We start from the raw sequence: 22,581 nt of genomic DNA, 5'->3' as shown, positions 1-22,581 counted from the left end.
TATTCATATGTATAATGCACATTCAGCCCCTCTTTATCAGCATTTATTGTACATAGTGAGAAGCAAGTCCTCTCAGTCAGCTAACTCCAAACACGATTGACTATCTCTGAAACTTCAGATTAAACCAAAATTGGTTGCCCTGCCTACAGGAGCACATGAACTACACTTACATTCAGTGTAGTTACTGGTTTAACAAGAAAGCTTAGGAGAATAACACTTGGTGGTCAAATTCTGCTGCTTCTCTGTCTAATATCATGTTACTGTTATTCTGCCTGCATTGTATCCACAGAACTCAGAAGTATCCCTACATACATTTGTTTCACTGCTATAGACAAGAAAGAAAAGAAATTTCATATATTCAGGATGAGAATGCAAATTACTATTTTTATTTAATAAAGACAGATTGTTGAGCCTGGCACTAATTTTATCCTTTATTACCAATGAAGACATGAGAACTTGAAGTACATCCTGCTTCCATACCAGGGAAGTTGGCTCGAACTGGAAGGAGGAAGGCATATCATAGTTTTTTGTGGACTGTGTCCTTTAAATGTTAGTTTACAAAGGCATTCTGAGTCAAAAGGCCAATTTTATCCAAGCAATGTTTTTTAAGTCATATGTGGCATATTCAGAAAAAGCAGCTTGGATAAAGCAGGTTCCGATACTTGTTATGCATCTGATAATTGCTCAGGAACCCACTTTGGGATTGCTGCCCACCTACCAGTGTGGCTTTCCTGGCTGCTGTACCTATATGTGAACACATGATCGCGTCCTGCAGCAACTTGCTTGTGACACACCAGCTGGGGTGCTACAAAGAGCTTGCTCTGTTTTGGCTCTATACCTAAACTTCTGTGATAAAAATCAGTGCCTGTAATTCCTTTTGACCGTATTCTAGCCCTCGCTTGTGGCACTATGAACTTGCAGATCTCAGTAATAGAATCCTGATGTCTTGCTGCACTTTGGTCACAGAAACTCTTCACTGGTTATTTTGCTTGTAGTGTTAGTATATGCCACCAGTTTCCTCTCTGTGTTTGACTGATTTGAGCCAATGTGGAAGTGAAAAATGATTAATGTGAAAGTTTTGCTAAACAAAGGCCCTAAGTGTTGACAGGATGGCTGATTCCAACACAGATTTTCTCTGCATATAAACATAGTATACATTTCATAAACGAAAACTGCAGGTTTTCTTCACTTGCTTGTTCTAAGTGAGACGAGGTGATCCTTAAAGGAGAAGAAACACAAGGGTGTGTTTCCATAAAAGTCTGAGCTGAGGAAGCTGGAACTGATGTATTAGGAAAGAAGAGAATTCTACCCAGTGTTCTCCGTAGCCAGTGTTCCCTACTAGAACGAAATCGAGGTTTATCTTGCTCCATTGACACAGTTTGAATAGACTTCTACCTTGCTGTAATTGATCATGTTCTACTTCTGTGTTATTTTCTGATCAGTGACTTTACACCTCTAGAAAATGAACTTGGAGAAGCTGTGTTATTGCTTAAAAAGAAGAGTTTTATTTTGGACCTTTCTCCATGGTAGCAAAAGCCTGGTTAAGGTTATGTGTCTTTGTCTATTTGTTCTCTTCTGGTGATGTTACAGTGTGATTGTGTTTGCCGGTATGATTCATTATAGGCTTGCTGGCAGATGGTCACGTACACTTTGCAGTAATGCTTGATACTAATAATAATCAGCTTTTAGCTTTTATACTTTTCTACATTAAAGTGATAGTAATGCCTGTTATCCTAATGCCCCAGGATATGGTTGTCTTCATTCACTGCTGTCTAAATTTATCCTTCAGTAAAGAGTTTATTTGTTTACGTTAGACAGTTCATGAATAGAAGCTAAATTACATGTATGGATGACAGCGACAGAAGAAGCAATACTCCATCTTTCTCATAAGAACAAAATGGAAGAGTAAATATTTGAGGAGAGTGTATGCTAGAAAACTCCCTGGCTCCTTCATATGAATAATCTTCTGTTGTTTAAACCATTGGAGCCCCACAGGGGCTATAGAGCTAAAGCTGCAGAAATCCTGCTTTGTCTCACTTGATCCCCACAGTTGTTATGGTAGTAGGAAATTGTTTATGTATGTTTTATTGCATAACAACAAATCAGGCTTATATGCAGTGTTTATCTGTAATGATCAAAATGCCGCCAGTCCAAAATACTTTCTGTTTACTTAAATGGCGAAATTAAAAAGCACTACTCCTATGTAGAGCAGTTAAATGTGTATAAGTAATGTTGTTTCATAAGAGGAAAAATGTGTTGAATTATGTGCTGTTATCACTAAAATCTGACACAGATACATTTAATCACTCTTGTAATACTGACAGTAATGTATTTAATGGCAGTGCTGAAGAGGCCGCAATATGGTGGAACATTGTGGGGAATATTTATAGCTGTCATTGTGTTTGAAAAGGAAAATCTCTCATCTAGCAGTTTTAGTGGAGACAGCTGCTGAGATGCTCTTGGTGGTTTTTGTTTATCGTAATGGTAGTACACTATATCCAGGCAGTAAAATTAGTTATAAATCTGACTCACTTAAAGCATCGTGTCATGCAGTGGTTCCAGCAAAAATGAATCCTGGTAGTTTAGTTACAGTTCCCTTATTTTTAACAATCTCAGTGCTCGATGCTCTGTTTCTTCTCTTAGTCCTAAATAAAAGGATGTATTACGACTCCACTTACGTTCAAAAGCCCATAACACTGAAGCACGTGACAGTCTTTACAGTGTAGGATCATGGCCTACAGACCTGAAAAGTATTTTGTTCTGAAAGAAATTCCATAATAACATGGCAAAGAAATTTCTCCTGAGAACAGTAGAAAAATTAGCTGATGCTGCTTGTGTTTTCAGACTTTACAAACATACCTAAGGTGTGGTCCTAAATGCTGTGTTCTGAGGTTAAACCAATTCCCTGCTAATGTGAAGAAAATAGTGTATGAATCCATGCCAAAATCTGTCCTGTTAGTTTTAGTTTCAAAGATATAAAAGTCATGATAGACTCTTTTGATTCCTAACTTTCATACCTTTGCGTCAATCGCATAAAAAAAATTATATCCGCTATGAAATTTAATCATAAGATAGTCACAAAAATAAATTCCATCCTCAGAAGATTTATTTTGCATTGTTTTTGATTTAGTGGGGTTATGTGTATATGTATGTATATATAGACATACTTCTTGCTCTTACCGTTTAGTGATTTATTACATGTTGATGAAATTCTGTTACAGGCCTTGGAGGCTTTTCCAAAGACAAGAACTTCTACTGTCGTGTTTTTCTTACAATGATTTATGTCTTGTATATTGAAGTTATTTCCTATTTATCAGAACTATTTAAAAGATCATCTACATTCATTTTTTCAAATGCAGTTATTAAATAGTTGCCTGAAGAAGTTCCCAGAGGCTGTAATCAAAATAAAAAAAAAAAAATTAAAAAAAATAAAAAGGGCCTCACAATTAGAAAGGTAGAATTTCTTCATTGTTTTTCACTGGACATAAAACAGGACTCTGCATCCCAACACATCGTACAAATCCAAAACAAAACAAAAGATAGTATCTGCCCCGAGAACCTTTTGATCTAAGGAAGAATATTTCCATCCTTTTTAATCAGACCTGTCTGGAAGGTCATACTTTTTCCATGTTCCGTTCTACCAAATTCATTTGTGGCCCTGAAGCATTATGAACTTCATTTTGAATGGAAGACTGGCAATAGTTGACACGAGGGACTTCTACCTGTGGAAGTGATTCCAGGCTGACCTTCAATAGGCTTTGCTACATGGCATGACTATCTTTAAAGCTACCCTAAAGAGAGGCATTTAAGGGGAGTATGCCTGCCTGAGGGAGGGGGTTTTTATGGGTAGTCTGAAAGGCTGAATTTTGTTGGCTGTTTTAAGAGTATCTGTTAATTACTACTTTTTAAAGTAATATGTTTTGGAGAATCCAGGGGAAACATGTAAAATTTTTAGTTAATACCAACTTCCTGTAGTCAAAGGAACCAAACATTTAAGAGTCAATTTAAGAGGTACCTTGCAAGCATGTTAAAAGTGAAAAACTTCAGATGTCTAGCAGATAGTTTTGCCTAACCTCAGACATTCCTGTGTGATGGGAGATCATTTTCAAGTGCCCAAAAGAGCTGCAGTTTCAACACAAAGCAAGGTCAAGCACTTTAGGTTTTATTGAGGAGTAGTCTTGAATTTTGGGTTTAGTCCAACATGAAGGAGGTAAACAACCATCTGTATGTTGATTAAAAAAAGTTTTGTGCTAAACTTTGTAATTTGAAATTATATGGCTGGGTCAGTTGTGGTTTAGAAGAGAAAATAAAGGAACAGCATAAACTAAAGTGCTGTTTGTCCCATTCCACTGAGTTTTCAGGGTGACTCAGCATAAGCTTACAAAACAAAATATGTGCTTTCTTAAAGCAGTGCAGTTCTGCTGTGTTCCCTTTGCAATGTGGATTGTACCAGTTGCTGTTTACTCATGTAGGAGATACCTGGAAGAGGTTCATTGGCTTGTATTCAGACAAAGCAGGAGAAGCATTTTGTCTTTTCTGGAGGTTGATGAAGTCATTTGTCAAATTCAGGATTTTTTTTCAGGATTAGCTGGACTATTTCTGGCTTCATGCTGTCTTTGAAGATATCTGAGATGTAGTACGGGCTAATTCTCTTATCAGAAGTCTTTATCACCTTCTCCTGGGTTCAAGCATTTACAGGGCATGCCCTTCCTACAGCATTCCAGATCTGTCTGTCACAAAACTCCACAGGGTGGCTGTTGCTCCGACTGCACGTGCCTGGCAATTTACCTGATTTAGTAGTAAGAGCGGCAGTGCTCTTCATGGAGATAGAGTGCACATGGACACATTACATGAATACTAATTGATTGATCCAAAATGGGATGAGTCTAATCACACATCTCCTGCTATCGTGTTATAGTTAAAAGTTGAACTTCTGTCTTGGTGAGTCAGCACTTCCAGTTCTGAGGTTAAATAAATTCAGAAAAGCAAACACGTGTGTTGTATTATGTATTATGTATCTATATAGTACTCAGCCAGACAATCATGTTGTGTTTGCAGTCATGCTCGTTAGCTTTTCTGTGGAGGTTGTCTTTCTTGTGGCAATTGCAAATCAGGAAAGAAGTCTTTGATCTGTGATCTAAACATTAGCAAGAACTGATAATTGAGGAAAGAAAGCATAGTAAAGGATTTTTATAGCTCTGATCTTATAGATCATGCTGAGGTAAACACAGGATTTTTTCTCTGTGGGAAAAAAAAAAAAAAAAAGTCCAAAGATATGCTAAATGTTCAATCAGGCTGTGATAATAGGTGAGACTGGCCATGCAGAAAGGCATATTTCAAGTTTTTCAGTGTTCAAAAGATGTTTTTCAGTCACTTCACATAGGTGGTGTTACGTTTGTACGGCATTAGGGGAACTGACTATGACCTTCAGTAGCTTCGATAACACACTTATATTAGTGAAAAACCTGTTTCATCTCAGGCCACTGCATGCCATAATTAAGTGTATCTCAGAAGCCAAATTAAATTGAATGAAAGAAGTAACCAGTAAGGATGTTCTCTTGAACATTCATTCTTACCGTGATGAATGTTGCTTGTTTTTCTCTTCTCTTTAATTAGAATGTTTCTACATTTGCCAAAGAAAATGTTGGAATGCAGACAAAAACTGAAATTATAGGAACAGGGCTTGATGTAATAGCTTATTTGTAAAGGAAACACAACTTGTTTGGTATTTTATTGAAACAGGAAGTTCAAAACCTCAGTACACACAAGTACAACAAATTCTCAGGTGCTAGTTGAGTCATCTGTTGTTGGAAGTAGTCTCATAGAAGGCTTCCCCTTGATTTAGTTTTAATCTTCAATTAACAAAAGGAAGGAAATTACATACAGATTTAGTTTTAGATTATGTGCAAAGCCCTGTGACTTTTTAGCTGTCACTCTGGTGTGCACGCTTGGTGGGTATAACGTTGACACAAACAGTGCCTGAGTGAATATTTTCAGCTTTTAATGCACATAAGAACCCTGATGCATTTCATTTATGAAAAATGTAGGGCTTGTTTAACCAGAATACTCAGGTTTTTCTCCTTGTCATCTAGTACGTGATTTCAGCTTTACAGCAAGTAGAAGTAATCATTAGCAAGAAGGTGATAACTGATAAAACTACTGCTTTAAATTTAGTATGGGATTTTTAATTTTAATTGCCATGTTTGTTTATAAATAGTAGGGCTGGTATCACAGAATCATAAGGGTTGGAAGGGACCCCTGGAGACCATCTAGTCCAACCCCCTACAGTAGGTTGCACAGGAAAGTGTCCAGGTAGATTCTGAATATCTTAAGAGAAGGAGTTTCCACGACCCCCCTGGACAGACTGTTCCAGTGCTCTGTAACCCTCAGAGTGAAGAAGCTTTTCCCCTTGTCTTTATGGAACTTCCTGTTTGTTGCCATCATCCCTTGTCCTCTTACTGAGCACCACTAAAAAGAGCCTGGCCCCATCCACTTGACAGCCACCCTTTAGACATTTATAAGCATTTCTAAGGTCCCCCCCTCAGTCTTCTCTTCTGCAGGCTGAAGAGCCCCAGGTCCCTCAGCCTTTCTTCATAAGAGAGATGTTCCTGGCCCCTAATCATCTGGCTTTCTTGGCCACAAGGGCACATTGCTGACTCATGGTCAACCTGTTGTCCACTAGAACACCCAGATTCTTCTCTTCATAGCTCCTCTCCAGTAGGTAGCCCCTAACCTGTACTAATGCATAGAGTTACTCCTCTACAGATGTAGGACTCTACACTTGTCCTTATTAAACTTCATAAGGTTCCTCTCCACCAAACTCCCCAAGCTGTCTAGGTCTCACTAAATGGCACCACAGCTTTCTGGTGTGTCAGATATACTCCCAGTTTTGTAATTGCTGAGAGGGCACTCTATCCATTCATCCAGATCATCAGTGAAGACCAGATGCAACACTGACTGCAGGGGAACACCACTAGTTACAGGCCCTCAACCAGACTCTGTGCAGCTGATTACAACATTTTGAGCTTTACCAGTCAGACATTTCTCAGCCAGCCTCGTTGTCCACTCATCTATCTCATGCTTCCTAAACTTAACTATGAGGATTTTATGGGAGACAGTGCCAAAAGCTTTGCCAAAGTCAGTGTAGAGAACAGCTTCTTCTCTGCTGCTTCCCCCTCACCTATCCAGCCTGTCATGACACTATAGAAGGCTGCCAGATTGATCAAGAACGATTTCTCATTGGTAAACCTGTGTTGACTACTCCTGATAACCTTCTTCTCTTCCATTAGAAAAGATCATGCTGATACCATGTAGTTGTTTTTAGCTGCAAAATCTTCAAGAGATGCTTGGGAATTTTTGTATGTTTTGTGTCGTTCTCCCTCCTTCAGAAGTCTGTATGTCACTGGTCTTCTTTGAATGTGCAAGATTTTATTCAGTTCCTTCTAAACCCCAAAAATACTCCAATGTTATACAGTGAATTCTTCTTTCCTCTATCAGTGACTTGAGAAATTATGTCTTTGTAGATCCCCCTGTACTGGTCCATAAGATTAGGATGAGTGCATTAGTGCTTTCATCAGTGATTGATTTCATGAAAATATCCATGGGTATCATTAAAACTATCATGTCAACTACTACAATACAATTTTAAAATAAAAGTAGACACAATTCAGAGAGTTTGCAGGGTGTTTATAAACCTTCTACCATCACAGTAGTTTGTTACAGGACTAAAGCTGCATATGCGTTATGCCCACCTTATTTCAGCTGTTTTCACTGGGAGTTCTGGACCAGGGTACATCCATATGCAGTAAAAATTTACTTACATACTGGAAAACTAGTGTGTGTTCTTCTGCAGGGAGGGGGAGGAGTTACTAAGTATGCCTGCTCCGTCTAAGCTACCCAGTTACTGGAGTAGCAGACAACTTCAGTAATCTTGTTTGAAGCCCACAACTGTTTCTGTGCTTGCATCTCCACCATCCAGTTACTCAGTTTATATACAGTACTTGCTTAGTATTCTTTCGTCTTTGAATTTCAATGGCTTGGTTGCGCAGTGAAAACCTCTTGAAAAGGCTTTTTGCCTTTAACACCTCAGATAAAATCTAGCTAAGCTAAAAAGTAGTGGTCTGTCTGTCCTGCCTTGTTCTTAGGCAAAGAACAGTAAGAATAGAGGAGAGGAACTCAGAAAGGAGGACAGGGTCAGCAGTCTGACCTTAGATACTTTGCCCAGCTGCTTTAAAAGTCACTGTAAGTCCAAGACTGTAATAAGTCTGGCTCATTCTCTGTCTTTAACCATGTCATAGCTGGCAATCTCGAATATAAAACAACAGCAAATTCAGTAAGGAACTTTTTAAAACCTTTAAAAACCTTTCTAAAATATTAATAATAATTATATCTGTGGTGAACAGAAGCAGATCTCTCTGTACAAAGAAACTAATCTTAGTGTCAAGTACTGTGTCTATACCCTAGTCACTTACATAGCATAAGATTACCCTGTGTTCACAGCACAGGTCATTTTCTCTCAACTGCAGAAAAGAGCATGGCAGCTTGCTGCCAAAATATAGTTCAAAGTCTTTTCTTTGATAATCCTATGCTTATTGCTGTGCTGAAATGTAACAAGTGTTCATGAAAGGAATGTTCAAATAGAACATGTTGAGAGTGTCCTTTCTTCAGTACCCATGAAGAAAATGGTACACTCAAAGAAGTTCTTTTCTTGAGTACTTGCCATCTGAAATGCACCTGGATAAATATTTAAGCACTTTTTAATCAGTCGTGTGTGCTGGTAGCTCCATTTTTACTCTGTGCTGGAGGGCAAATTGTCTTTGCTTTCCAAACTTCCTATGGGATCTTCCAACCTGCGACGTAATTAGGTGAAGGAGAGACTGTATTACACACAAGCAATTATTGCTGCCGTGGAGGAGCAATTACTGCTACTCACCAGGGAAACTGCAGCCCAGTAGTGGAGGTGATCACGGAGGTGATCAACTTCTGAGAGTTGCCCAAATATTCTTTGCAGTTGTCAGAATTCCATAGCAGTTGCATGGATTTGTGTCATGCCAAGTGATCGCTGTGAATGGGTTTACTTCAGCAGCTCTCAGACAGTTTTAAGGGTTTTTCTCCGTTGAATATGGATGTAATTTCAATTAAGCTTTTAGTTTGTATTTTCAGAACCAAACATTCCCTATTACTAATGGCTGTAATACATGCATTTCACTCTATATACAGAGAATTAAAGACAATGTTTAAATGTTAATGCTATTCTCATTAGCATTCATCTTTGTTAAACAATGTAAGAAAAAAATACAACTTTTTCAACATAGTCTGTTATGTAATAGATTAAAATTATTGTAATAGATTGAGTGCTGAACGCAACCATTTCATGTTTTTGTCAATGAGAAAATACTTCATGCTGCTCTGTGTCTCTGGTGCTGGTTTTCTCTGTCGACATTAAAAAATTTAAGAAAAAAAATAAAAAGCAAGAAAAAATTTTAATAAGTAATTTGCTGATACCCGTCTTTTTAAAGCCAAGTCTGTATTATTTGTCTCATTGAACCACATGAAGGATAAGATTGAGATAAGTCAATCCTAAGAAATCTGAACGAAGATGAACTGACTGTGTTCAAGCTTTGATATATTTCATAAAGTTGTTGAAAAGCAAACCATGAAAGCCAGATTTATGGGCTTTTTTTAAAGTTATTTGTAGATTCCCAAGACGATTATGTTCCCATCACTTACTGTAGCCTTTAAGACTCAAATGACGCTTAAAAATATTCACGTTTGGCACACGGAGTTACTGCCGGGCCTTGCAGTGGCATTCAGCTGAAACTGAAGAGTAGAGAGAAGAACATACTCTGCCTCTGCTTCAACCACTGCAAAAGGACTCATATATTCATACTTGAAAGATAATATGTTTTTTGTTGTTATTGTTGTTGTTTATAAGAGTAATTTTATTGTGGGTTTAAACAACTGTTCGGTGAAAGAGCCTTTTGGGAGCATCTCCATGACCCTTCACATTTGCCAAGCTTTTCCTTTCAGCAAGATCACTGATTGTGTTATTATTGGAATATAAATCCTTTTATTTATCACAACACTGTTCATCTGAACTTTGCCAGGTACAGCAAATCTGATGACAGCACTGGATGTGTCATTTACTGTTGAAGGCGAAAGGGAGGATTCCCTACATCCCTAAGTCAGCAAAACAGATGTAATCTTTGGAGCTGATGCAGCGCAGTGTCCTATGTTGACCAAAAAGAAAGTTAGATTGTCTAAAATGTTTCAATATCTGAGAAGTCTAAAGATGTTAACGTGAGGGTATCATTTTTAGTGTATTTTATGCAAACACTAGACTTCCGTGACTAGTATTTTAATTATATGCAGCATTCGACTATGGGGAGTAACAAGTTGATTTCAGTGAATTGCAACATGTTGTCTTAAGGAATTTCAGTTTTAGTACAGCTGTTCACCACTGAAATACAGTGCTTCAATGTACTACTTCAAATGCATTATTTCAATCTGTGCAAGTGCACACTTTTTTTTCTCCCATGTGATTAAACATGATATTTGTTTCAGTAAGATTTAATTAATGAAATGAAAAATTGAATTAAATTAAATTAATATGCCATTAAATGAAATTAATGGCATATTAATAGGATAAGTATTGGTCTCGTGCAATAGGTGCTAATATGTAAAAGTACAGGTAATATATATGAGATATATATATGTTATATATATATATGAGTATATATATATACTCATGCATATGTATTGCACGAGTTACTGATGAGAGCACCCTGCACACCATACTTGGCTCACGGATCTGGACCAGGTCCAGTCTGGACCCCTGAACCAAACACATGATCTGATTCTGTTTCAATACAACGGAATCCAGTCTGTGCACAATTGCTGCTCTGCAGTAGGAATCAGAGGTAGAGTCAATAAGAACGACCAAGGGTTTTGCTTCAAAAGTGCACTTCCAGCTTGAATTGAACCATGAGGAATCTTGGTATCTTTCCTGACAGAGAACTTGCAAGAATTAATCCAGAAATAATAGATCTTTGTAAACTGTGAGGAAAAACAGGCCTGTGCAGGTATTGCCTGCTTTTTAAAGATGCTAATATTTGTCTAGAACAAAATATTTGGAGGCTGAGGTCTTCTCAGTTTGTTTATTGGCTCAGCTGCATTTGTTCACTTGACAGCTCTCTGAATTAAGAGAAGTTTTTAATTTACTTCTTTCCTGTTTTGAGACGTATGAACTTGCAGAGCGAGTTAGATGGAGCCGTACCAATGGTGCCAGGTGGAAAATGGCTGATTCAGTATGGCTCACTGCAGGTCTCCGCACAGGTGATGTGTGTGCTCCAGTCAGCTCTTCATCGTATGCAGGATGGGGCCACCACACCAGCACATTTGTCAGTCATTGGTATTAAACTGACCGCTGTCCTCTCCGTGTTCTTCATTTGTTATCTAGGATTTTTTTAAGTTACCAGGCAGGAAAATATGATTAATGATGATCCAGGGTGGTAAAACTAGATTCTGTAAGTGGTAGCTGTTCCCCAATTTATTATAGAGAGCTTTGCTCATGTCAGTATTGCAAATCAAAATATGTATTTGAGGAAAGAAATTCAAACTGCTTTAAAGTTGTTGCTGTATACCCCACAATTCACTTCTTATTGCAGCCTAGTAGAACATTTTCCACTTGCCTGTTTGCATGCTAAGGTGTGCTTCGGTCAGTCATTTGTGTTGCTTTTCCTTTTCCAGAGCAAGAAAGTAGTAGAAAATATAGTAGAAAGTAGAAAACCCTTTCTGCTATATTGTTTGCATACTGAAGTTCCCATTCCTGCACAGACTTCTACTGATTCCTAGTTCTGCACAGACAAATGGGCATTACTCATGTGCTTAAGGATAAGACTGGAATTAAAATAACCTTAAGAGATATAAGAAATGATCAGAAATAGCCATGATGGAGTTCAGCAAGGATATGTACAAAGTAGGAGGAAAAATCTGATGAGAATGAAAATGCAATATTGCTACCAAATGAGCAAGTGAGAGGATCTGAAACAGATGTCACCTATGTCATACCCCAGTGGAAGGAGCAGGCTTACTAAGATGTGTTAGCAGGAATGCCCTAGGCAAGACACATGCATGACCTGAACTGCACTCTGCAGTGGTGGAGCCTGCGCTGGAGCCTGGTGTCCAACTTTGGGCACAGCACTTCAAGAAGGATGTGGAGAGCATCCAGGGGAGCATAACAAAGTGATCAGAGGTCTAAAAAATATGACCTGTGAGCAAAGACTGAAAGGACTGTGTTTGTTTAGTCTAGGGAAGAGAAGACTGAAGGGAGACATGATAGCAGACTTCAAATATTTAAAAGGTTGTTGCAAATAGGAAGAGAATAAATTGTTCTCCATGTCCGTTGGCACTAGGACAAGAAGTAATGGGCTCAAAATGCAGCAAAGGCAATTTAGGTTGTGTTGTTAGGAAAAGATTTCTGCCTGTAAGAGAAGATAAGCATTGAACTGTATTGTGCATGGAGACCGAGAGTTTCTATCTTTAATTTTATTACGGGAGCTTGTCAGTGTAAAGTATGCCACTTAGTGGTATGCCAATGGTGCATGGCACGGAGTCATCGGTGCCAAACTCCTGCACCACTTCTGGGGGCACCCAGCACAGTATTTGAGTGAGGAAAAAAAACCCAGTTATAATCGGCAATTACTTGCAGAATTTTGGAATACGCCTTGAATGTTTTCTGATCCAGAAATATCCCGCTCTCTCAGGCTAATTGGTAATGGAAGTATGCTTAAATTTCACAAATAGATTGTGTTGAAAATAAATGCAAATGTATTTAATTCAGAAAACTTTTGTAGTTGCAGACGCAGCAAAATGAGCACATCTTACAGTTATACCAGGATGTTTTTAAGTGATCTCTATTGGAAATACAGCTCCTTCATTTGAAGTCAGTCTCAGAAAGGAAAATACTTATTGTTTCACCCTAATTTGTTTTTTACTAATCTATAGCTGATAGTGTTGATATTACCTGGTATTTAAAAATAGTCCAAGCTTTGGAAAACAAGGAAATTAAACTAAAAATAAGTGAATTTGTTATCTTTTTTCCTGCAAAAATTTTCTCTGCCGGAAAAAAAAATGGTTCAAAACATCTTCCAGTATAATTTTGAATGGCCGCCAAACAGTAGAGTTATTTGCCAAACGTTCTTATGCAGTATTCCCGCTGAGACTCCGTCTCTCAGAAAACAAATTGGTGAAATTAACTTTTCTTATCAGTCTATGGGATTCGAGAGAAGCCAGACTGTGTGCCAACCCATAGTGGAAAGAAACACTATTAGCTAAATTGTCTGGTTTCGAGCTTTCTTCCCTCCACCCTCGTCTTGGCCAGGAAACTCTTCCACGAAGGACTGTGCAGAGGAGGGGAAGAAACTGTGTTTTGAAGAAGTTTCCAGATAACACGGGTCTTTGCAGTATGTCATTTATCTTTCTTTTACTTTCCTTTTTAGTTTTCAAGGGCTGACATTGAAAGTTTCAATTTTATCTTTTTTTCTGGAGCAGTTTTTCCACCCTGTCTTTTAAAACTTACTCCCTGTGTTTCTGGCCCCGGGCACAGTGCACGCGTTTCTACTGAACAAGAATGCACCAACAGCCTGATGTGTGCCGTTGTGAGGCTGCGTGCATGCGCTGGGGTGCTTCTGTCTGTCTGCGGGACTGCGCTTCTCTTATTTGTCAGAAAGTGATATGATGTTTTAGCCAAAAAATACCGATATCCAGCAGGAATTTCAATCAAGGTTCAAAAATATGCATGCAGTGATTGTAAATGATTTGCATGAATGCTGCAAGTTGAGTTTGAAAAGCATCTCTATCAACAATAAACGCGTCTTGTGCCCAACTGTGGAATGAGGTTATCGGTCATGTTGAGGCGGTGGGGTGACAGTGTGGCTTGGTCCAGCTGGGATCTGGCATCCGTACAGTGTTCCATTAATACAGATATAAAATCTACAATTCTTCAGAGCCAGAGGTTGATTTCTGTGTGAAGCTGCTTGCTGAATGGACTTGTTTCCAGCTCTGAACAAGCTCTTTTATATTGGAGAGCACCAACTTATTTATCTCATGCAGCATTTCAATGTACATTTTAATTAGAGATTGTAATGAATATTATTTCAATTTTCAATCTGTCAGTGTGTTGGGGGGAAAAAAAAAAAAAAAGCAGCAGACTGCTAAAATAAACCACAAAGAAATCAAACCAAAGTGCTCAGCTCTGAAGTAGGAACTGCACGCCAGCCGTTCTTCCTAGGAAAACACAGTTGCTGTTTGGATAGTTGCTCCTATTCTCCAGTCCCAATACTCAGAAAGATGAAACAGAGCATTTCTTCTTCGTCCTGCAGGAGAGCTCGTGCATTGTTAGCACAAACTTCCTTGATCCTGGTGATGTCCTGCAGATTCTGCACATTCCTCCTTGCAGGATAAGCGGACTTTCAGAAGTCTGTGCACTGCGATGCACTACCCTTCCTCAGAAGCAGGATGATGCTTCATTTTGGTGTATGTGTGTGAGCCCTTCATCTTTAAATGTTTGCATGGGTTCCACGTATGTTTTTCTTCTAAATTTTTACAAAATGACAGACTGCCTGAAAATGCATATAACCGTGCAAGAATACATTTCCCCAGCAGAGCAGTAGCTGTGAGTGTGTCCTTCCCAAGGGCTTCGTACAGAATGGCAGTAACTGGGATTGTGAATGTTACTCCACCAGCATATTTCTCCGTACCGAAATAATATGGACATAAAGATACTAGAGCATAGGATTTCCCTAGCAATATCTCCCAACTGTACTAAGCAGACATACTAATTTCTGTATCTCTCACATTAAATCTGTAGGTCATCAAACTGTAAAGGCTGGGGGTTTTATCAGTTTTATGTTATTATGGCAGTTAGTAGCTGCGGAGTGGAGCACTAATCATTTATCAGCTTCAAAGGAAATAATATTTGCTCCTTGGCTCCAAGTTACAAAATCTACAATCTTCGTGTCTGCAGCTTGCATTTGATAAAACCTATTTATTATTTTTGCAAGTCATATTAGCCAGCACTTTTTTTTTATTTTGTTTGTGGATTTCTGTATCTCTGTTGAGCAGCAGAAATTAAGAGTAAAGACTTACCATATTGCTTATGTTTATTGTGTAATGTATGCACAAATTTTAGACATATATAATTCTATGTAATTTTGAAGCTGGAACTTTATGTTCTGGATTTTAATGTACAGATATGAGTTCTACTAATTGCAGTAATTCAGAAGGATCTGCTCTGTTGAGCTTTTGTGAATTATTATTATTCTAATGGCATTTTAGACTGGGGATTTATCCACACACTGTGCTCTGAAAGTACACTGAAACCATGTGCTGTTCATTGGTTTCTCTTTTAACTCTCATCCAATTGAATATTTTCTCAAAACCTAAAAGTTATGACACGATTCACCTGATGCTGAGCTGTGTGCCATCCATCCTTGTTCTTAGGCTTAGATTTTTCACATAAAATTCTTGGTCCTTGGACTTCTATGGGGGTTTGTGTTTCTGCACCCCTACTCAGCAGGAGCTGTTTTCATAAAGTCCTAGGCACAGTTACAAAGGCGATATAGATATTTGTATTAATACGTGCTCTTTTGGTCTGTGGGGACCGAAAACCAACCACGGGAAGGAGAATAGCCAATGAAATGGATTGGGAATGAGGAATTCTATTTATTTATTGTATTTTCTCCATCGATGTTATTTCTGTCAAGACTGACTTTCCGTTTCAAAATGTGAGTTCAAGAAGCAGGCATTAATTGTACACTTTTGAGAAGCGCATACGACTCAACAGGCTGTGTGACAGAATGAGGTTAACACTTGGGATCACAGCTAAAAGAGTAAATAGATGCTTTCAAGAAATTCTTTTCTTTTTAACCCTCTGCTAATAAATCTAATTGGAAAGGAAAACTGATGTCACTGTCAGATATAGCACATAGTGGAGCTCCCTGACGGACACAATATAACTACTAACCAGTACTTTCACAATTTATGGAAATAATCACTTTTGAGGGCCTCAAGTTTTCCCAGACTCGGTCTCTGCTGAAGGATTATTTATTTTTTTTCCCACAACTTACCCAGAATCTGTGTGGTTTCAAAGGGCTGGGAATGCTCCTGGAGTGCTGTGAACCCTTTGATGTTGCTGAGGCAGCTGAGTCAGTTCAGCGCGGAGGGCACGATTGGGCCATTTAACCCCACAGCCCAGCCTGGTATGGCCAGCTCTGCCTCTGCTGTGTTTCTTTTGGGTTTGTGGAGCAGAATGCAGAGCAAAACTTTCAGTGTAGCCCAAAAGCTCTGAACATGAATGCTGCTGCATTTCCCTTGATGGGAGATGCATGTGAGGACCCGGTGTGTTTGAGCAAATCCAAAGAGGGGATTCAGACAAAGTTCAGTCGAGTTCCATGCCAAAGCCTCCTTTAGTTGTTTCAGGGTTGTATATATTCCTACCTCATCCTCTTATAAAGTGGATTGGTAGCGCACAGCTGGAACTGTAACAGAAGTTCAAGAAAATCATCTTCATATCACGTCAGCATCTCACTGTCCAGGGTTCCTTTAGCATACAGTAACTGCAGAGAATAAAGGCTGTGCTTCGTGAGCATCCTGTGAGACAAGTGTTACTGGGTGTGCAAAACTTGGATTTCTCGATTTGATGATTTGTTGTGTCAGTATTTGCTTTCATTATTAATTTAATCCAGGAGTTCTCTCTGCACGAAGACCTGCCATACATGTTAGTTTTCACTGTGCTGGCAGCAAATTAATGCTTTCAGGGAAAACGTTTGTGTAACTGGGAATACGATTAGCCCTTTTAAATCATACTCCATTAAGGACTGCAAGAGCTGTCTTTTGACTTCTGTCTAGAACAAGCCATGTTGTATTTTCAAGATAGCAGCTTATCAGAACTAACCATTTTTCAGCTTTAGAATCATAGTGTTCCAGGTTGACAAAAATAGTGGAACATCTGTCGCCATGAATTAAATCTGATTTGCTTTAGGTAAACAAACTTAAAGACCTTTGGTAGTTGTTTCTCTTCAATCCCTTGCTGCTGATTTGTCCAAATAGCTTCAGAGATTTTCTCTGTGCCTTACCAGCTAAGATGGCATCGTATCGTTGTATCATGGGGCTTTTCTGAGATTGATGTAGAGGGGCCGCTATTTTTCCCCTGACTACAGTTCATTCATTAATTAATTGACCATGCTCCATGCTAACCACAAGCAGTTTGCTAGTTTCAGGATTGAATGGGCATTTCAATTGATAAAACTGAATGATTGCAGTCCCAGTAACATCAAAGTCACGACACTGCCCTGTAGGCGCTGCTCAGAGATTGTTTTATGTCTCTGAGAAGTCCCATTTCAAGATACTGATTGTGGCCTTGGACCCACAGACCTGATACCATGTGCTACAAGTGTACAGTGCTTAGCTTTCTGTATTTCCTGACTTTGAGATGCCCGGCAGGTAGATGTTTTCTGCTCAGATGGATATAAGTGGTACGTGCAAAGCTCAAAATCAGATCTAATGCACATGTGTGAAGTATTACGTGCCAGCATATGTACAGGAACTGCAATCAGATCTACTCCCTACCTGAGTGATGAGGAGTTCTCTGCCCATGTATCATTTATCTGGCCAAGAGTTAATGCTCTGAACTGAGCTTGGGTCTTCCAAACTATGTAACTCTGCTTTGATGCTGAGCTCAACACAATAATTTAGAGGCTGTTCTGACTTCCATGAGACAAGATTATGTGCCTTGTCTCTTGTAATTCTTAAGTTCACAAAAGAGAATAAAATAAAGGCTATTTCTTGGATTGTGCTCAAGTGTTGGGTTTTTTTGGCCTGGTTTGTCAATAACAGTTGCTGTCTTTATAACTTGCTTAATTCAAAAAACAAAGAATCAGCTTAGTTTTATTCTGAAGAGAGCAGACAAGGAATTAACAATAACAGAAGTCCTAATTCTGTGCTGATGGAGGAGAGCTCAGCTGACTTGTCTGGTGCTTCACCTGCACAGTTGGTCATAAGTGCTAAAGCAATGCATCTTGACCTTGTTCGAAGGCTCTCTGAAGGCTCCATGGAACTGTTCAGCTTTAAAGCCTTTACTAACCACATAAAGACTCTTATTTGGCTGCACATCCGTGAAACACGTGTACTGTTGCATTAAAATCTGAAGTGCCTGTGGTTTCACAGCACATTCATGCCAGGGCTGCAGAAAGGAATCCACTCAACAAGTAATTCTTTCAGCTACCAGTTACACCTCTTCACTGAGAACAGTTTCATATCCAGCCTTCTCGTGTAAGCCAGATTTATACACAGTGTCCTTATTGCCATGTGAAGATGCTCACTTTGATGGGCTCACTTTGATGAGGTTTGTGTCACTTCATTTGTCTGAGATAAAATACAGTTAATACAGGAACACAGTAAGGGAAATGAGATCACAGAGCAGCAAGTTAGTAAAGCAACACAGTGTTATAAACTCTTCCATGGTTTGTATGTGTGCTGAAAGACTATAATTATTTAGAATATCCTTTAGTATGTCTGTGTGGTGCCCAGCATTATAAATGTAAGAATGTAGGGTTCTAGTCAAAGATAGTTTTGCCACGTCCTGTAAGAACTCTTACAGGTAATCGTCTGAGCTGTAACTATGGAGTCTCAGCTCTGGTTTTGGAATTATATCAGTCCAGTGTGCCATATATGGTCATTTTAGCTCTTGTATTAAAACAACTAAAAGAATAAAAGATGACAAATTCATTGCATAGTTTACACAAGAGTTTCTGATATGGCAGAAAAGCTCATATTCATATCCTATAACTTATTTCTGGGATTTAAGATGAGGATTCTTTTTACCCTGAGTGACACCATTTGTATTAATTCCTTTGTTCCCTCAAATACAGATCTGCAGGCTTCAGCGTCACCTCTCAACAGGAAACTACCAGCTGAATCTGTTCTCAAACCAGCCTGTGATGTTTGTATCTCCCACCAGCCAGCCACCCTGCAAAAAGCTGGTGGAACTTATAGAGCTGTCGGGGGGAAAAGTATGTAAAGCCCTACGTCAGGCAAAAATCTGCATAGGAAAATACTCGGGAAAGAAGTACCAGGAAATAAAATGTTTGTCAGAAAAGTGGATTTTAGGTAAGACGCCTTATTTCAATACATATGAAACAGTATAGAATGTGAATTCAAAAATGGAGTGTAAATAGTTGACTAAACTGAGGTTTTAGAGAGAAGGGAGTGAATGGGCTGTTATCTGTAGGTCCCAAGGAGACTGTCTGTTAAAAAGAACACCGCTTTATGATGCTACTCACCATTGTAATTTTACCAAGAAAAAATTTAATCCAAAGATTTTCAAATTTATCGTGTATGTGACTTCTTCATTCAGAACAAACTAGGAATGGGAAAACTCCACAGGACAATTACTTTTCTAAAAGGCACGTATGCCAATGAGCTGCTTGGAGCTGGATGGGCCAAGCTGAGCCCATCAGTGGAGCTGGGGAGCTGTGCTCCCAACTGCAGGGAGTCACATATATTAGATAAAGGGCTGAATTCTTGGTGCCTTTTACACATTTTCTCAGACTTTTTTTTTTTTTGCATTAAAATAGAATTATAGAATCACAAGGTTGGAAAGGAACTACAAGATCATCCAGTCCAGCTGTCCTCCCATTACCATTGCTACCACAACCACTAAACCAGATCTTGTAGCTCCTCATCCAGAAGCCTTTTGAATACTGCCAGGGATGGCGACTCCGCCACCTCCCTGTGCAGCCATTCCAGTGCCTGACAACACTCTGAGAGGAAAAGTTTTTCCTTACATCTAATCTAAACCTCCTCTGGTACAACTTGCAGCCATTTCCTCGGGTCCTGTTTGTTGCCTGGGAGAAGAGGCCAAGCTCCTCCTCATCACAGCCTCCCTTCAGGAAGTTGTAGAGTGTAATGAGGTCTCCTCTGAGCCTCCTCTTCTCCAGGCTAAACAATACGAGCTCCCTGAGCCGCCCCTCACAAGACTTGTGCTCCAGACCCCTCACCAGTTTCATTGCCCTTCTTGTTGCCGTTCTGATAGTGCCCTGTATAATTGCTATATTCCACCCATGCAGATGGATTTGACACTGTGGAACTTGTAAAACATAAACATTTCTATATGGTACCTTACCAGGTACCGGTCTCTGAAACTTAGCCCCTTTCTCAGTAAGATAATCATTGAATAACACTAAGAAGAACAGTGACAGCTTGTCCCTACAAATTGCTATCTTAACCAAATAAATCAAATCAAATCTGAAGTTTTGTCTTATCATTGACACTGCAGTGTTACGATCCAGTAGGTTTGTGGTTATCTGCTGCGAGTACCAAATGCCAATAAATTCACTCAAGGTTGACAAGAGCAAAATGCCTATAGGTAAAAAATGCAGCATCTTTGTTAAACGTAACTGGATTTGCAGTATTATTATCTGTCTGCATTTGTTTTTAGGGACTTTCTCTATCTGTTTTAGATCAGAAATTGCCCTGAAATACATTACTGCTTTATAATCTGTTTCTTGTGCACTTGATCTCAAACAATCCTGCCTTTATATTTCTTCTAGATTCAATCACTCAGCATACAGTGTGTCCTATGGAAAACTACATTTTTCAGCTGTGAGCTAACTCAAGAGCTTCCATATGGCTGCACGGGAACAAGCCTGCTTTGGCCTCAACAACTAAGCTGTGAATAAAATTTCTAAGAGAATGCGAATTACATATTTATAAATATAGTTACATGTTTTTACATTTTTATTACTTATGTAAATGATGATATTTGTTCCCTTTTAATAAAGTTTTTTGATAAAAATCATTATGCTTCCATTTATTTGTTGAAGAATCTTTGGACCTAAAAGCTGAGAGAGTCATTACTCACTGGGAAGAAGTGGAAAGATGCTTTCTAGTCCCTAAGTGTATTTGATCCTGTTAAGGTGCAGGTAACTGCTGTGTGTGCACATGGAGACCGAAACCATGAACAGCTACTGATCCCAGGTCAGATGAATTAAGGCAGCACATCAAGCATACGCTAAAATATGTTGAAAATTAGGCTTATCACTAAATCCTTTGGGTATGTTTGAATAATGTACACAAGTGTCCTAAAAGTTAGAATTCTCCTCAATCCGTATTTTTGTTCTCGATAGGTGTAAAGATGTGGATATAAATTATGTCATGATACATGTTTAGCAACAAAGGCACAACTTTCTTTCAATATTTGCAGGATCCATCACAATAACATATTGTCATTGCAGAGAATAATGTGTTATCCAGTAACTTAATGACAGCTCATAACTCATACCTTCCAAACCCGATGCTCCCCAGAGTACTCTCAAACAATGTGGAACCTGGAATGAAAGTAATGATTTCAAATGAATATTACGGAACAACCAGTAAGGTTATTTTTAAGTATTGCTATACTATTTCATTGCTACAGCTTCTTGGACTTGGCATGGAACTGGAAAGCACCTCCTCTTTAAACTTGAGGGCTATCCAATCTTTTTTCTTCAGAGGTTCAGCAGCGACTGGGTGGCAGGATATACAGTCCCAAATTAGCGTAGTTGCTCTGTAAAACGTGTAACATAATACATTACATATTTTACACTCAATAAATGTGTAACAAAAGTTTCCCGTAATAATGGCAAAGCTCCAAGTTAAGATTATATTAGGGAGAATTAACCTGGTTTTATTTTCAGAACTACCAAGCAGCTGCAATTCCAAAAGATGAGATCTTTCTTAATAGCTGAGTAATGCTGAGCTTTGTTTTAGATACTAAATAGGAAATGTAATTAATGTGGGTCTTTTACTCGCTTGGTTTCCTGACATTCACGTTCTTAACAGTGTCTTAGCTTGGAAAAAAATAAGTTTGATGCAAAAATTGATCATGGGGTCCCTTTGTAAATCCAACTGCTTAAAACTGAAACTGTTTAGCTAATGACCGCGCAGCACTGGCAATGCGGTATCACTCTTCACCCTTGACCTTATGAGCCCCTTTATTAAGAAACGAGTTGCCAGGGCCGATGGACCGAAATAGAAATACTTAAATAAGTTGTGACATGTGAACATACGGTTCCCAGTAAGTAACAGAACCATTTGTTTGAATTATATTGCTTAACTTTGAGTATTACGACCTCCTAGTTTATTTTGCAGTCATTTCCTAAGTGTACTACACATAGAAATCTGTCACTATTCATTTATACAATGTAACATTCCTAATCACTTTTCTCATAAATCTTCTTAAGATGAATCTCAACTATTTAAATTGTAAATTCTTGGATCAACATGTTGGTCTTTATTAGTCACACGTGTAATAGACTCAACTGTGAAAAGTCTAATATATTTTTTTGTTTTAACTAAAATGTTTCAGTCTCTCAACTGAGATAATTTCCACTTAAGTTACATGTTTTGATAGATATCCCTTTATCTGTTGACTGCTCTTGCAATGTCTGCCCTTGGAAAATGTAGCCAGCAGGAAATTAAAAGCCTAATTTTGGCCTCATGCGGTTGGTGAGAGAAGAGCTGTACAGCCATACTGTCTGTTGT

General features: G+C 38.7%; 1 protein-coding gene across 1 annotated transcript in view; it reads left to right on the top strand.

Annotated features, from left to right (window-relative positions):
• The window catches only part of MCPH1 (microcephalin 1), a 108,779-nt gene extending 87,922 nt beyond the window's left edge, over positions 1 to 20,857 (top strand). Inside the window, exons 12-13 of the mRNA XM_015859299.2 lie at positions 18,930 to 19,167; positions 20,610 to 20,857. Of these exons, the coding sequence (XP_015714785.1) occupies positions 18,930 to 19,167; positions 20,610 to 20,665 (294 nt within the window). The 3' untranslated portion in view covers positions 20,666 to 20,857. The remainder of the gene's footprint in view (positions 1 to 18,929; positions 19,168 to 20,609) is intronic.
• The last annotated feature ends 1,724 nt before the right edge of the window (positions 20,858 to 22,581 follow it).

Source organism: Coturnix japonica, chromosome 3, assembly GCF_001577835.2.
Source record: "Coturnix japonica isolate 7356 chromosome 3, Coturnix japonica 2.1, whole genome shotgun sequence".
Classification (NCBI taxonomy): Eukaryota; Metazoa; Chordata; class Aves; order Galliformes; family Phasianidae; genus Coturnix; species Coturnix japonica.
Note: the sequence above shows the minus strand (reverse complement) of the source record. Positions and strands in the feature narration are given on the sequence as shown.